This window comes from Stigmatopora nigra, chromosome 10 (assembly GCF_051989575.1).
Source record: "Stigmatopora nigra isolate UIUO_SnigA chromosome 10, RoL_Snig_1.1, whole genome shotgun sequence".
Lineage (NCBI taxonomy): Eukaryota > Metazoa > Chordata > Actinopteri > Syngnathiformes > Syngnathidae > Stigmatopora > Stigmatopora nigra.
Window position 1 is genome coordinate 3,091,365 of NC_135517.1, and position 15,986 is coordinate 3,107,350.

Here is a 15,986-nt window from a genome sequence, read left to right on the forward strand (position 1 = left end):
TCATTTACCATATCCAAAAGCATTTGAGGCATTTAAACAGTTATGTTTATACTTTCTTCATCCATTACTGTACTTTTATGGCAAATAGCCCAGCTTCCTTCACGCTAAAAATAACGCCAAATCCAGATAAAGTCTGAACAAAACCGTCCAAAGTCATTGTCGTCCTCGCCGAGTGTACGCAGTGGCGTCAATGCGTTCCAGATTAAGAGCCGGGCTAAATTAAAAAGTGGGATTACATCGGCGTAGTTGCCCCATCATTGCCGACTGACTCTAACTGCCCCCGTGACGCGTTTACCACGGGCTAATCCCCCTGCAGGGAATAATGAGGTAATACCTCTTTGATCGGATGCGGAGCGGCTGAAGCCATTAGACCTTGTGAGGGCTTTAAAAAGAAAAAAAACCAAAACATTGCTACATCTAAATCACTCATCTGACTTGAAACTCTTCATGACCCCAACCCGTGCACTTTCCTATTTTTGACCACTTTTAAAAAGCATGAAACAAGGCAATGTCTTTTTTGGGGGGTTACTTAGCATCACTTTAAATCGTGACCGGATGTTTGGTCCCCGGACTTTTGGTCGCCGTTTTTTTGGTCGCCGGTCAAGTGTACTTAGATATTAAATAGTGCTTAGATATTGAACAGTACTTAAATATTAAACAGTACTTGGATATTGAACAGTACTTAAATATTAAACAGTACTTAGATATTCATCAGTACTTCGATATTAAACAGTACTTAGATATTAAACAGTACTTAGATATTAAACACTACTTAGATATTAAACAGTACTTAGATATTAAAAAGTACTTAGATATTAAACAGTACTTAGATATTAAACAGTACTTAGATATTAAACAGTACTTAGATATTAAACAGTAGTTAGATATTAAACAGTACTTGGATGTTAAACAGTACTTGGATATTAAACAGTACTTAGATTTTAAAACTGTACTTAGATATTAAAAAGTACTTAGATATTAAACAGTACTTGGATATTGACAGTACTTGGATATTAAACAGTACTTAGATATTAAACAGTACTTAGATATTAAACAGTACTTAGATATTAAACAGTACTTAGATATTAAACAGTACTTGCATATTAAACATTACTTGCATATTAAATTGTACTTAGATATTAAACTCTCTTTATTAGATATCAACCTATTTTTTAGATATTAAACTCTCTTTTTTAGATATTAAACTGTCTCTCTTAGATATTAAACTCTCTCTCTTAGATATTACACTCTCTCTGATGAATATAATTTTAAGAGCTGGTTTCAACAGTAAACTCTGTGTCACCATTTGACCAGCGGCCAAAAGACCGGCGACCAAATGTCTGAGCACCCCTTAAATGAGCCAAAAAGGAGAAATTCTACATCAGCGTTGACTTTTACGTGACATTTCGTCCCGAATCTGATCCTTATTCTCCTAAATGAGCATTTAAGGCCTTCAGATTGCATCATGTTTGCATCAATATTCTATTATAAGCTCATCCAAAATACATGGCGTAGAAAAATAACATCAAAGATGTGATTCCCCCATCAAGGTGTGTTGACCCATATATGTCACTTTAAATTGAAGAGGGCATGTTCGAACATCTGTGGTGTCATGTGACCCAATAATCATAATATACAGACCACCACATGCTTTTCTTTTTTAAAGCCTTCATTAAGCTGAGCACTCAAACTGATTTAATATATTGTATGAAATGGAATTTTGGGCTAGCCTTTGGATTAGCATTTTTTTTTACTACTTATTGTTTCTTGTATTGGATTGTTGATAGTACTTTGACTTATTAATACCTACATTTTTGGGGGTTTTATGTGATATACAGGGTCGCTTTAACGTCAATTTCACGTGGGCCGGACCATTTTAGATACAATATTTCGATATTTTTTTTAATAAATGGATTAAAAGAACTGGATTAAAAGCCCTGAGTATTCAGTCTTTTATAGATCTTAAACAATGTTTAATTTAGCTTTTTATATATATATATATATTTTTAGATTTTACAAAATGATTTTTGAACTAAAAACACAGAAAAAATGATTAAAAAAATGACAATTATTGATTTAAAAAGGGGGGAAATCAGGAAATTTAATATACATCTATACTCTTCATTTTAATTTGATCCTAAAACAGAAAGTCGGCACTGATTTACTTTCCCGGGCCACACAAAATGAGGCGGCGGGCCACATTTGGCCCCCGGGCCGCCACTTTGACACCAGTCATTTTTTATTTAAATAGCTAACTAGTTGCAAGCAGGCCAAAAATTGGCATTTCTCCACCATTGTTCCCAATAGATGACCATCTAATGCTAATTTAAATAGAAGTTCCACTCAGGTCATGATTGGTCACCATACAATCCGTTTTTCTTCGGTTGTCGTGGCGATGTTAGCGGCGTCACCCCAACAGTTGACTGCGTACCTTCCTGCGCGTGTGACTGTGTGTAATGATAAAAAACTGCTTCCCCCTTCAATGAGGAAGTAAGACCAGCTTAGCAAGGAAGAACACTGAGTCCTTTGTTAAAAAAATTAAAATTAAAAAAACACTGATGTGATATGAGAAGACTTTTCGACAATATAGATTTGCTCGGTGGAGATGAACACAATTGCAGTAAGTCTTTTTATACATAAATAGCGTTTCATTTAGCCTAATTGTAATTTTACTTGATTTTTTATAGCTTTTCATTTAGCCTAATTGTAATTTTACTTGATTTTTTATAGTTTTACTGCATTTTGAGGCACTGTTTTTAAAAAAAAGCAATTTTTACCACCAAAAATATTTTTTATGCATTTTTTTTGTAGAGTTTTTGTTGCTAAGACTAAAAATGAAACTTCCTGACTGTCTTTTTTTGAAAAGCACTCACCCGATTTCCTATTTGGAAGCCACCAAAGGAAAGCAGACAACAGTTGGCGGATGAAACAGGTAAAATTCTCGTCTTTTCCGCCCACGATTCCACAAAAAAAGGGAACGTGATCACCTTGACTTTCACCTTGCGCACAAAAGAACCGTTAAAGCTTTGTAGCAACGGGTTGTCTCGGCACAGTGGTGTGTTAAAAAGGAGCTTCTATAACTTATTTGAAATTGCCACTGCATGAAAAGCTGTTTCATTCCCTATTGTGACAAGCATGAATCATTTTGTGTCTGTTTTAATGCTGGTCGATTCATTTATTTTCATAAAAATACTGCAATTTTTCACCAGTCATTCAACTTTTCTTATATTTTTCTTTGTTGTGATGTTGTTTAACTCATGAAAATCAATGTGACATCATAATTAGCCTTGGTAGAGCTAATAAAATGATGTTTTAGTTTCTAAGAGATCAGCATTTATGTATATTAACGTAGGGAAATGGCAACTGATGGCGTTAAGGGAGAAAAAAAGTTGTTACCCAAGCTGCTGTATGTGTTACATCTTGCATCACAGTGGGCTGTTAGTGCATTTGTTTTTAAAGTCTCAGTTGGAAAGGCTTCTTCTCTGCTTTTAGTTGCTTAATCTCCCTCGCTTGGATACTCTGAAGTTTCTGGGGGTGCAGTTTGGTACGGTTGAGAGAATTTCTCGTATATAGGCCCTATATTCAAAATAGTATGTTGGAAATATAGATTTTTCCTCAAGATTTTCCCTTCAAAGTAACATATTTGTGCTCCCTATTAAAACCATGAATATGGAGGTGGAAATTGTGAATCAGGGGGCGGCTAATACGGGGGAAATTGTAAAATTCAACCATTTTAAGGATATGGTTTATACGCAGAGGCGGCTTGTATGCGAGAAAAATCTTTAGGTTAAAAAAATTTGACCAAATGTCCGGGCGACCAAACGTCCAGGAGACCAAACGTCCGGGCGACCAAACGTCCGGGCGACCAAACGTCCGGGCGACCAAACGTCGGGGCGACCAAACGTCCGGGCGACCAAACGTCCGGACGACCAAACGTCCGGGCGACCAAACGTCCGGGCGACCAAACGTCCGGGCGACCAAACGTCCGGGGCGACCAAACGTCCGGGGCGACCAAACGTCCGGGGCGACCAAACGTCCGGGGCGACCAAACGTCCGGGGTACCAAACGTCCAGGGGACCAAACGTTCGAGCGACCAAACATCCGAGCGACCAAACGTCCGAATACCCAACAAACCACTTTATTGTTTGAATATTTTGCCAAAAGATAACATAATCTTTGTATTTGCTTTCATTGCACTTGGCATGCGTTTTACGAAGAGCATGCAGCGTGCCGCCTCCTCCGACACCATTTGCACCACGGCACTCGACAGCACCCGTTCGCCATGTCGCGGCTCTACGGCACCCCTGCATGACATCAAGCAAAACCTCTCACATTCACAGTCCATGATTCTACCCGAAAATGGCAAGGTAGTCCGACCCATTAACGCCGTTTGACATTTTCAACCCTGAACATCAACAAGACATTATTTTTCTCTTTTGCCCACCCCATTAAACCCCGCTCCCTACCCCAGCTCTGTCGTGACTGCCCATGTAACGTGACCAACATCGTGGTTGAACCTCCATCTCCCGAGAGTTCTCCAGACGGCGATGGCAACACTCCGGTGAGAGCAAGATGTCACCTTTTTTTTTTAATTTGCATGTGAAATGTTCTTTTATTCTAAATTTTCAAGGACGTCTTTCGTTCTGCAGTTCAAATAGTGACTGGAAACCATTGAAATAGTTTGCCTTAACTCCCAAGTTGTTCTCTCTCATTTGAAACTTATTGAATTTTTTTTTTTTTTTTAACATGATATGAAGAAGTGATAGTTGAACTTAAAACTAAACCATTTTATAGGAATCATTTTAGTCCCTGGGCTCAAATGTGAAATTTGTTCAAATAAAGCAAGGAGTTTTGGAAAATGGAGGATATTTTTGCACAGGTGAATCGTTGTATAACATAAACAAATTTAAATGAACACAGATACATTAACATAAATATTGTTAGTGTTCATTAACATAAATATCATTAGTGTTCATTAACATAGATATGAATATGTTCATTAATATGTGCTGTCCCCTTATTAAATAAATCAAACTCAAGTTGTAAAATAAAAAAAAAATATATATATATTTTAATCATGTCTCCCTTTTCAGGAGTTGGAGAAAGCTGGACTTTTGAACAAAACCAAAATTGCAGAAGGAGGTCGGAAACTCAGGTGCAGATTTAATTGAATGTATTATTGTCATTATAGTGCTATTATATTATATATATATTTCTTAATACATTCCTTTTTACTTGACTTGGTACTTTATACTTTTTACTTTAATGATGATTGATAAGTATGTTAATACATTAGTCCTTTTTCTGTTTATTTTTCATATGTACTCTTAACGGATGCACTTTTTTATATGTATCATATCTTGTGCTGACCCCGCCCATTTGTCAAAATTTTAAAGTCAATGTTAAAGTTAAAGTTGAAACAGGAGCAAAGCATTCTTGCTATATGGTTAAATCTATTTTATTGTTTTATAGAAAAAACTGGAGTCCATCTTGGGTGGTGTTGGTTGGAAACAGCTTGGTTTTCTTCAAAGATCCCAAATCACAGACGCCATCTAGTTGGGTAAGAAAAGATTTGTAGGTTTTTGATGGTCTCTGCTAACATCCAAATTAAAAAGGGGAAATCCATACAAAGTATGTATTATTAATGGGAATTAATTTTTGTTGTATTAATGACACCAGAAACCAGGAAACAGTTGCCCCGAAAGCAGTGTTGACCTAAGAGGAGCTAAAGTGCACTGGGCCAATGAGCTGTCTAGCAAGAAGAATGTCTTCAAGGTTAGTCCAAAGCTGGAAAAAAAAACGTATTTTCACATATATAAGGCGCACCGCATTATAAGGCGCACCCACAATGAATGACACATTTTAATTTTTTGTCCATATATAAAGCACACTGGATTATAAGTCGCCCTGTCTATTTTGGAGAAAATTTAAGACTTTTAAGTGCGCCTTATAGTCGTGAAAATACAGTACTCACACATCTTTTTTTTTGAATATGTGTCTTCCAGCTGAGAACTGTGACTGGAAACGAATTCCTCCTCCAGTCAGAGACAGATTCGCTGATCAAGGAATGGTACCACACGATCCAGAACGTCATTGATAGGCTGGTGAGTGCCAATAAAAAATTGAGTTTATGTCAATATCTGTGGATTCAGGCTTCATTTTTAAGCAATAATGTTGTCATATTTTTCTGGTTCTGCCAGGACCGAGAAAACCCACTAGACAATGTCTTACTCTATTCCTTGAGGAGGGCGGGCAGCGTGGAAATGCTGGACCACAGTGGCGACGAGGACGACAGAAGAATGTCTCGTGAGTGGCGCCCTCTGCTTGCCTTTTTTTCAGCATCCTCTGGCCACGCCTTCATCTCCTCCCTCCACTTATCACAATCTTACCATATAACGGAGTACTCATACTATGTTGTGGTTCTCAAAGTCAGATTTTCCACACAGGTTTCTTATTGACTATGAAGATTGTTTATTTATAATATACTCCTAAAAGACCTAGTTGCACTTTGTTCATTTTGGGACTCCTCCTCATGGTGCTCGGACGTTTGGTCGCCGGTCTTTTGGTCCTTTTTGGTCGCCGGTCAAATTATCTAAGTACTGTTTAATATCTAAGTACTGTTTAATATTTAAGTACTGTTTAATATCTAAGTACTGTTTGATATCTAAGTACTGTTTACTATCTAAGTACTGTTTAATATCTAAGTACCGTCTTATATCTAAGTACTGTTTAATATCTAAGTACTGTTTAATATCTAAAAACTGTTTAATATCTAAGTACTGTTTAATATCTAAGTACTTTTTACTATCTAAGTACTTTTTACTATCTGAGTACTGTTTACTATCTAAGTCCCGTTTACTATCTCAGTACTGTTTAATGTACAAGTACTGTTTACTATCTAAGTACTGTTTACTATCTGAGTACTGTTTAATATCTAAGTACTGTTTATTTCTAAGTACTGTTTACTATCTAAGTACTTTTTACTACCTGAGTACTGTTTACTATCTAAGTACCGTTTACTATCTCAGTACTGTTTAATGTACAAGTACTGTTTAATATCTGAGTACTGTTTAACATACAAGTACTGTTTAATGTACAAGTACTGTTTAATATCTAAGTACTATTTAATATCTAGTATTGTTTAATATCTAAGTTCTGTTTAATATCCAAGTACTGTTGAATATCTAAGTACATTTGACCGGCAACCAAAAGGGACCGAAAGACCGGCGACCAAACGTCCGGTCATGCCTCCTCCTCATCATCATGGCTTTCTTTCAACCTCCACGCAGGGTTCTTACAGCCCGCCATCCTCTCCTCCATCTTCTCCTCCATCCAGCCCGCTTACTTTTTCGCATGGCCGCCGTGGCAGCTCATCCCTCCGCCGGCCTCGCCGTACTTGAGGCGCCAACCGGCCTCGCCGCATTTGAGGCGCCGGCCGGCTCTCCCCCTTTTCATCCTCACCACCATCCCCTCGCATCTTCTCGGACACCCCGCACTGACCTCGTCCTCCTCCTTCTCCTCTTGCCCATCCCTGCCTTCCCTCGCAGTCCCTCGCTCGGCGTCCAATCTGGAGAATACGGAGAAGAAGAGGGTGAAAACACGGCTGAAGAAACTCATCATGAAGAGACCGCCACTGCAAGCCCTCCAGGAGAAAGGGCTCATTAAAGGTACGGCACCCCCCTTTTTAACTGGATTTCAACAAAAATAGGCTCTCATGAAACCAATCTTGGACACATTTTAGCAGAACAGGTCGCCAAATTAATCTGTAAATCTTATTTTGTGTTTTGGACTTAACTTTATATATTTTCTTGCATGACAATTTGATTTGGAAAGAAGTTATTACTGTATTTACTCACATATAAGCCTCCTCGTGTATATATAAGATTAAAATTGCCTTAAAATGGTTGAATTTGACAATTTCTCGCGTATAAGCCGCCACTGATTCACGATTTTCGCCTCCATATTCATGGTTTTAATAGGGAGTACAAATCAGGTACTTTAAAAAATTGCTCAACTGTTCTGAAATGTGTGTTTGTGTATTTTTGTGTGTGTCGCTACACATTAGATCAGGTGTTCGGCTGTCGTCTAGAGATGCTGTGCGAGCGGGAGAAGAGCACGGTACCTCGCTTTGTCAGACTTTGTGCCGAAACAGTGGAAAAGAGAGGTAAAATAATAATAATAAAATACTACAGTCATCCCTCGATTATCACAGTTAATGTAAACCAGATATGGCCTCGATAAATGGAAAAAACTCAAAGTAGGGTCACCCCTATTTTTTTTTACTTCAGTACTGAGTCCTTAGTAGTAATTTTACATTTTTGTCAACTTACAAAAAAAATAAACATAAAAATCCCTCCAGTAAAAAAAAAAAATCTGCGGTGTAGTAAAGCCGTGATATTTGAGGGATTACTGTATATACACACACAGGTAACCAGATAGGGACTTTCTACTTTAGTGATGCTGCCAGATAAAATATAAATGAAAAGCCCTTCTGCAGAGTATTTTTTACTCATTTTAGTACAATGGAAGTCTTGATAATTTTTTTGTTGTGGCAGGACTGGAAACTGATGGCATCTACAGGGTTTCCGGGAACCTGGCGGTCATTCAGAAACTACGCTACCTGGTAAACCACGGTAAGGATATGAGACAAATGTATTGGGACGCATTGGGATGGATTGTTATGTTATGATAGTTGAGGAAATTGGACATTCATTGTTTCATGACATCGTATGATGAGCCACCACAATCTTTCTGACAGACTAGCTCAGGGGTGGGCAAACTTTTGGGCCAGGGGGGGCCATATTGACTTAAAAAATTGGACAGATGGGTTGCCGGGTAAGCACAAGATACGATACATATAAAAAAGTGCATCCGTTAACAGTACATATGAAACATAAACAGAAAAAATAAGTCCAGGTTGAGTTCTATGGTTTTAGACTTGTTCAATCTATGAACAAACAAACAAATACATGGATATTTGAGAAATTGGTCAAGAAAAGTGACCCCAAAATCACTAAAAATAGGCACAATGAAAGGATTTAACCCGCAAAAGCAGCCCTTTGATGAACATTTTTTTTTTAAATATATATATTTAACCGTGTGATTCTTTCAGAGCGGGCGGTGACCACTGATGGCCGTTACATGTTCCCAGCAGATTTAGTGCAAGGTAGACACTTATGGACCAGGACTTTTTTTCTCCTCGCCTGGTTTTGGGTATTCGCCCACTCGAGTTCTGGTGTTTTTTTTCTGGTTCTGCGGCCTTTAGCGCTTAACAAATGTATGCAAATAGAAATGGAAACAATGGAAATAACCAGCTTAGTGTTTTTCTTTCCTGAATAGGATACTTTTATAGATATATATATATTTTTTTTGGTCCATTTTTTTCAGTAAAAAATAGAAATAAGTGGGATTCTATGACCTTTTTTGTCATACATATGTTAAGCAAGCATACATATGAAGATAGAAATGGAAAAACAATGGAAATAGCCAGCTTAGTGTTTTTCTTTCCTGAATATGATACTTTTATATATATATTTTTTTTTGGTCCATTTTTTTCAGTAAAAAAAAGTGGGATTTTATGACCTTTTCTGTCATACATATGTTAAGCAAGCAAACATATGAAAATAGAAATGGAAAAACAATGGAATTAGCCAACTTGGGTTTTTCTTTCCTGAATATGATACTTTTTATATATATTTTTTTTTAATTATTTTTTATTTAAATTTTTTTGTTCCAATTTTTTCAGTAAAAATTTTTAAAAAAGTGGGATTCTATGACTAATTCTGTCATACTTATGTTAAGCAATCATACATATGAAAATATAAATGGAAAAACTATGTAAATAAGCAACTTAGTGTTTTTCTTCCCTGAATATGATACTTTTAAAGTTTTTTTTGGTTCAAATTTGCCAGTAAAAAAAAAAAAGTGGGATTCCACTACCATTTCTCTCATACATATGTTAAGCAAGCATACATATGTTAAGCTTCTTTTCCCGTCATGACAACTTGCATGCAGTGGTCCAAAGCTGCCACCTATTGGACTAAACAAAATTGCTCCTACAAATGCTTGTTTAATACTGCTGTATTCATCATATATGGTAATATTTTGCATTCTATTGCTTTCACTCTGAATCTTTCTTTTCTCAGCCACCAGGCGCCCGAAAGCCTCCATTTTGGGTCTCGTTAGTCCCATTTTTCTTGCTTTTTTTCCGCTCTAATTCTCTCTCCTCTCCGGTTTCTCTCAGAGGAAAAGCTCAACTTAGACGAGAGCGAATGGGAGGACATCCACGTTATCACGGGAGCTCTCAAACTCTTCTTCCGCGAGCTTCCGGAGCCGCTGGTGCCCTACGGCTTCTTCGCCGACGTGGTGGATACCGTCAGTAAGTAGCCCAAATGGGACATTCTACCAAAATACAGTCATATACCTTGATATACGACAAATTTGAGATATGAGGAAGATTCCCAGTATATACTTACCTTGAGATACAAGAAAAAATTTGAGATACGAGCATAGGAAAGTCCGCAAGAGGCTACTTATGGAATATATTAACATATTTGCCTCAATTATAGCACAAAAAAGGTTTACATTTTGTGTGAGGTAAGATTAAAACATTTTTAAGTTTGTGTGTATAGTTATCTAAGTTTGTTTAAGTTAAATTTAAAGTTTATGTTATGTTACGAGCGCATCAGTCAAGTTATTTTGTTACTTTGTGAGTAGGTGGTGAATTAGAACCAATTAAAATGTTTTTCCATTGTAATATCCATTTTTTGGGTGGTGGGAACGAATTTATTTGTATTTATAGTTCATTTCTATGGTAAAATTTGATTTGAGATGCGAGTAAATTGACATACAAGCTCCGTCGTGTAACACATTAAGCTCGTATCTCAAGGTATTACTGTATCCCAACTTATAGAAGGTTTATCCCAACTTATAGAAGGTTTGAGACAATTGCAATAAAAGTGATCATGCAAAAAGGCGGTAACGTTCAAGAGAATTGAAATAAAGAATACTATTCCTTTAATGACAGCGTCGTTGTTGTTGTTTTTATAGAAATGGCGGACTACTCGGAGAAAGCGGAGCGTCTGAAAAACGTAGTCCACAGCATGCCGCAGCCCAACCACGACACGTTGCAGTTCATCTGCCGACATCTCAAACGGTAACAGACAAACACAAACTGAAAAAAAAAATAACCTGACACTTAATATTTTAATATATTATAACTGCTTGCACATGGTAATTTTTTTTAAAAGAAATAATAGCCTTACTATATACATGGTCATTTTTTAAAGTAAAAAAAAGCCTTACTATACATAATCATTTTTTTGAACAAATACAAGGCTTACTATACATGGACATTTCTTTTGAACAAATAAAAGCCTTAGCATACATGGTCATTTTCAACCAAAAAAGCAATACTATACACGGCCATTTTTAAAGTAAAAAACCCTTACTATACATGTTCATATTTGACCTAAAAACCCTCCCAACATTTAACCTCATTCCCCCAAACTACAATTCCCTCTTCCACTCTCCCTTTATTCATTCCTGACTTACCTTAACTAGTGCGTAATGAAGTGACGAAATGCGGCCACAAGAGGGCACACTTTCCCTCATTTCCACACCATGCATAACCGTACCAAAGCCTAACGTTACCATCATTTTTCTTCTTCATTTTATGTCATGTCTAAGTGTCGAAGGGGCGTGGTTGTTGGGTGGGCTTCCTTTTATCAGCCTCATTTTCTCCAACTCTCCTGGCATCTCCCTCCAAAGGGAAGGTCCCATGGGAGCCTTGCGGTTCATCTGCTGGGAGGCGTCCGTCCGCCGCCGCCATCGCCGCCGCCGCCGCCATCGCCCCCCTCCCCCCCATGTGTCTCTTCATCCCTCCTCTCCCTCGTTTAATGTGGAAGTTTTGAGCAACTTCTGGCCGCTCCTGCGGCTCGGTGGGAACGGCATTTTTAGAAGAATGCTTCATGCGGTGGCTTCAACCCATTCCTGAGTCCCCCGTTACACACGCACACCCGCTCAAAAACCCCGACATAGGTGGAAAAGGACAGATTTAGACACGTATGTGAGGACATCTGGGTTGTAAAAAAAGGCTGTTGTGAATAGAAGTAACATGTTATCCATGTTTAGGGTGAAATTATACCAAAATTGTGGACTATAGAATATGAAACGTGAGTTAAAAGTAGGAAAAGTGAAGCCGGAGTTGATGCATAGTTGACGTTTTTTTGTTTTATTTTTACATCTGGATCGTAAAGGTTGAGAATTATGGCTTTTTATGAAAAAGGATATCGTTACTTTGGGTTTATGGCCATTTTTTGATGATAAATGCAAAGTCTGTTATGGTTTGATTCAATTTAAGGGCCGTAAATTAATTCATGATAATGTAAACAAAAAAATTATGATAAATGTCAGTGATAGATTTGGAGTTAAATGGCTGCCCCGGTAAAGGTAAAAAAACGTATTTTCACGACTATAAGGCGCACTTAAAAGTCTTAAATTATCTCCAAAATAGACAGGGCGCCTTATAATCCAGTGCACCTTATATATGGAAAAAATTAAAATGTGTCATTCATTGAGGGTGCACCTTATAATGCAGTGCGCCTTATAATGTGGTACGCCTTATATATGGAAAATACGGTATACTTTTTTTACTTAAAAAAAACCCTATGAAGAACAAATGATGAAAATAACATTAATTTAATGAATTTGCTCTCCATTGACGAGGAACAAATCCCTCAATGTTAACCACCTTCCAAAATAGACAGGGCGCCTTATAATCCAGTGCGCCTTATATATGGAAAAAATGTCATTCATTGAGGGTGCGCCTTATAGTCGTGAAAATACAGTATATATATTTTTTTACTTAAAAAAAACCTATGAAGAACAAATGATAAAAATAACATGAATTTGACGGATTTTCTCTCCATTAGGGTGCGCCTTATAATGCAGTGCGCCTTATAGTTGTGAAAATACAGTATACATTTTTTTAACTTACAAAATAAACCCTCTGTAGAACTAATGATGAAAATAACATTAATTTAACAGATTTTCTCTCCATTGGCGAGGAACAAATCCCTCAATATTACCCCCTTTTTTTTGCATCCCACAGCGTTTTAGATCACTCCGACAGCAACCGCATGACAACACAAAACATCGGTATCGTCTTCGGTCCGACTCTACTCCGTCCCGAGTGTGACAACGGCAACATGGCGGTCAACATGGTCTTCCAAAACCAGGCGGTGGAACTCATCCTCAACGAATATGACAACATCTTTGCCAGAAGATCCGCCTCTTGGTAAAACTCGAACCCAGACCCCCCCACCCCTTCCACCGTTCAAAGAGATAACAGAGCGAGACATGTGGTCGCCATATAAAAGTTATATCGTCAAACAAACCCCATTTTTAGCTGCCATACTTTTTGGGTTGCCTTTTGAATGCAGATGTGGAGTGCAGCTGTCACTTCTCCCTTGAAATTCTCCTCGACTGAAGCCGAGCCAGTGATAAATGGTCCCCAGGCCCCCCCTGCACTAGACCACCTTCTTCTTCTTCTTCTTCTTCTCTGGATGCCACGAAAACAAGTCGACTTAACGCGACCAAACCGTCCCACTGTGAAACACATGCGCCCCCCCCACCACCACCATTCATTTCCAGGGAACCATTTGGGTGAGAATACAATTGTTCATTCACAATAGTCTGTTAGTTCCAGTACTTTTTCAAAGGCTATATTTTTTTTAGGCAATTCTAAATGACAATTAGACATGTTGACAGTTAATAGCACATATTTCATGAAGACTAAAAAGATTGGATTGCCGTATTTACTCGCATATAAGCCGAATTTGTCATTTTTCAAAGGCTAGATATTTTTTTACGCAATTCTAAATGATAATTAGACATGTTGACAGTTAATAGCACATATTTTATTAAGACTAAAAGGGTTGGATTATCGTATTTACTCGCATATAAGCCGAATTTGTCATTTTTCAATGCCTATATTTTTTTAGGCAATTCTAAATGACAATTAGATATGTTGACAATTAATAGCACACATTTTATTAAGACTAAAAAGATTGGATTACCGTATTTACTCGCATATAAGCCGAATTTGTCATTTTTCAATGCCTATATTTTTTTAGGTAATTCTAAATGACTATCAGATATGTTGACAGTTAATAGCACATATTTTATTAAGACTAAAAGGATTGGATTACAGTATTTACTCGCATATAAGCCGAATTTGTCATTTTTCAATGCCTAAATTTTTTGTAGGCAATTCTAAATGATAATTAGACATGTTGACAGTTAATAGCACATATTTCATTAGGACTAAAAGGATTGGATTACCGTATTTACTCGCATATAAGCCGAATTTGTTGTTTTTCAATGCCTATATTTTTTTTAGGCATTTTTAAATGATAATTAGATATGTTGACAGTTAATAGCATATATTTTATTAAGACTAAAAAGATTGGATTGCCGTATTTACTCGCATATAAGCCGAATTTGTCATTTTTCAAAGGCTATATTTTTTTAGGCATTTTTAAATGATAATTAGACATGTTGACAGTTAATAGCACATATTTTATGAAGACTAAAAAGATTGGATTACCGTATTTACTCACATATAAGCCGAATTTGTCATTTTTCAATGCCTATATTTTTTAGGCAAATCTAAATGACAATTAGATATTTTGACAGTTAATAGCACATATTTTATTAAGACTAAAAGGATTGGATTACAGTATTTACTCGCATATAAGCCGAATTTGTCATTTTTCAATGCCTATATTTTTTTAGGCAATTCTAAATGATAATTAGACATGTTGACAGTTAATAGCACATATTTCATTAAGACTAAAAGGATTGGATTACCGTATTTACTCGCATATAAGCCGAATTTGTCATTTTTCAAAGGCTATATTTTTTTAGGCATTTCTAAATGACAATTAGATATGTTGACAATTAATAGCACACATTTTATTAAGACTAAAAAGATTGGATTACGGTATTTTCTCGCATATAGGCCGAATTTGTGCTAAAAAAAATGAAGACTGAATCAAGGGTATGGCTTATATGCGCATAAATTCGACTTGACATGCCCGAAACTGCAAGGTGACAAAGATGAAACGCCATAACACAAGATATAGTGTTATTTATTTCAAAATAGAGAAAAGATAAACAGATAAAATAATGAACAAAATGTATTTTGACATCTAATTAATGAAATTCAAGACAAAAAATAAACAGTTTCTTGCATAAAACGTCAAAAAACTCACCTTTACTCGCTCAGGGTGCCGCCATCTTACCTAGTGATGACAAACTAGACCGCTACAGACACACTTCCTGGTTGTACTGGTCACATGACTTCCTTTTTGAATTTGTCTACATGCAAGCAAGACCATTTCGGAATGTGCAATCCAAAAATCAATTTATACAGTAACTTAGAAATACCACGTACTAAGATTTTCCCTTCAAAGTAACATATTTTTACTCCCTATTAAAACCATGAATATGTAAGTGAAAATTATGACTCAGGGGGCGGCTTATACTCGAGAAAATGTCAAATTCAACCATTTTAAGGCAATTTTAAGGGTGCGGCTTATACGCGAATGCGGCTAATATGCGAGAAAATACAGTACTTGTACTTTTTTTTAAGCCAGCACCCAAATAATTGTAATTTGAGAGTACAATTTTCCGTACGGCACTACTGCAGTCGTCAAAATACTTTTCCAAATCCTTAACTTTGCCTTTCAGTGTTCACTACTTTCACTCCAAGTGCCAAGTGGGCCGCCATGTTCCCTTTTTTGTGGGTCTAGGGTTATATTTGTGCGTGTAGGTCCAACCTCCAGAGCTTCTACTTCCTATACACTGTTGGGATGGACCTTATTTTTTGGATGACTGCAATTAAGTGTGCACATGTACATATGTGAAATAGCCTTTAGCGTTTGTCCGCTACAATGTGGTTGTAGCAGTTCTTTATGTTGACT

General features: G+C 37.0%; 1 protein-coding gene across 1 annotated transcript in view; it reads left to right on the forward strand.

The window, feature by feature from the left end:
- The window catches only part of arhgap9 (Rho GTPase activating protein 9), a 32,510-nt gene extending 17,050 nt beyond the window's left edge, over positions 1-15,460 (forward strand). Inside the window, exons 8-23 of the mRNA XM_077725533.1 lie at positions 2,867-2,932; positions 4,218-4,367; positions 4,472-4,561; positions 5,094-5,155; positions 5,473-5,560; positions 5,680-5,775; positions 6,006-6,104; positions 6,201-6,306; positions 7,548-7,667; positions 8,066-8,164; positions 8,556-8,633; positions 9,113-9,166; positions 10,244-10,378; positions 11,050-11,155; positions 13,112-13,297; positions 13,443-15,460. Of these exons, the coding sequence (XP_077581659.1) occupies positions 2,867-2,932; positions 4,218-4,367; positions 4,472-4,561; positions 5,094-5,155; positions 5,473-5,560; positions 5,680-5,775; positions 6,006-6,104; positions 6,201-6,306; positions 7,548-7,667; positions 8,066-8,164; positions 8,556-8,633; positions 9,113-9,166; positions 10,244-10,378; positions 11,050-11,155; positions 13,112-13,297; position 13,443 (1,536 nt within the window). The 3' untranslated portion in view covers positions 13,444-15,460. The remainder of the gene's footprint in view (positions 1-2,866; positions 2,933-4,217; positions 4,368-4,471; positions 4,562-5,093; positions 5,156-5,472; positions 5,561-5,679; positions 5,776-6,005; positions 6,105-6,200; positions 6,307-7,547; positions 7,668-8,065; positions 8,165-8,555; positions 8,634-9,112; positions 9,167-10,243; positions 10,379-11,049; positions 11,156-13,111; positions 13,298-13,442) is intronic.
- Positions 15,461-15,986: the final 526 nt, after the last annotated feature.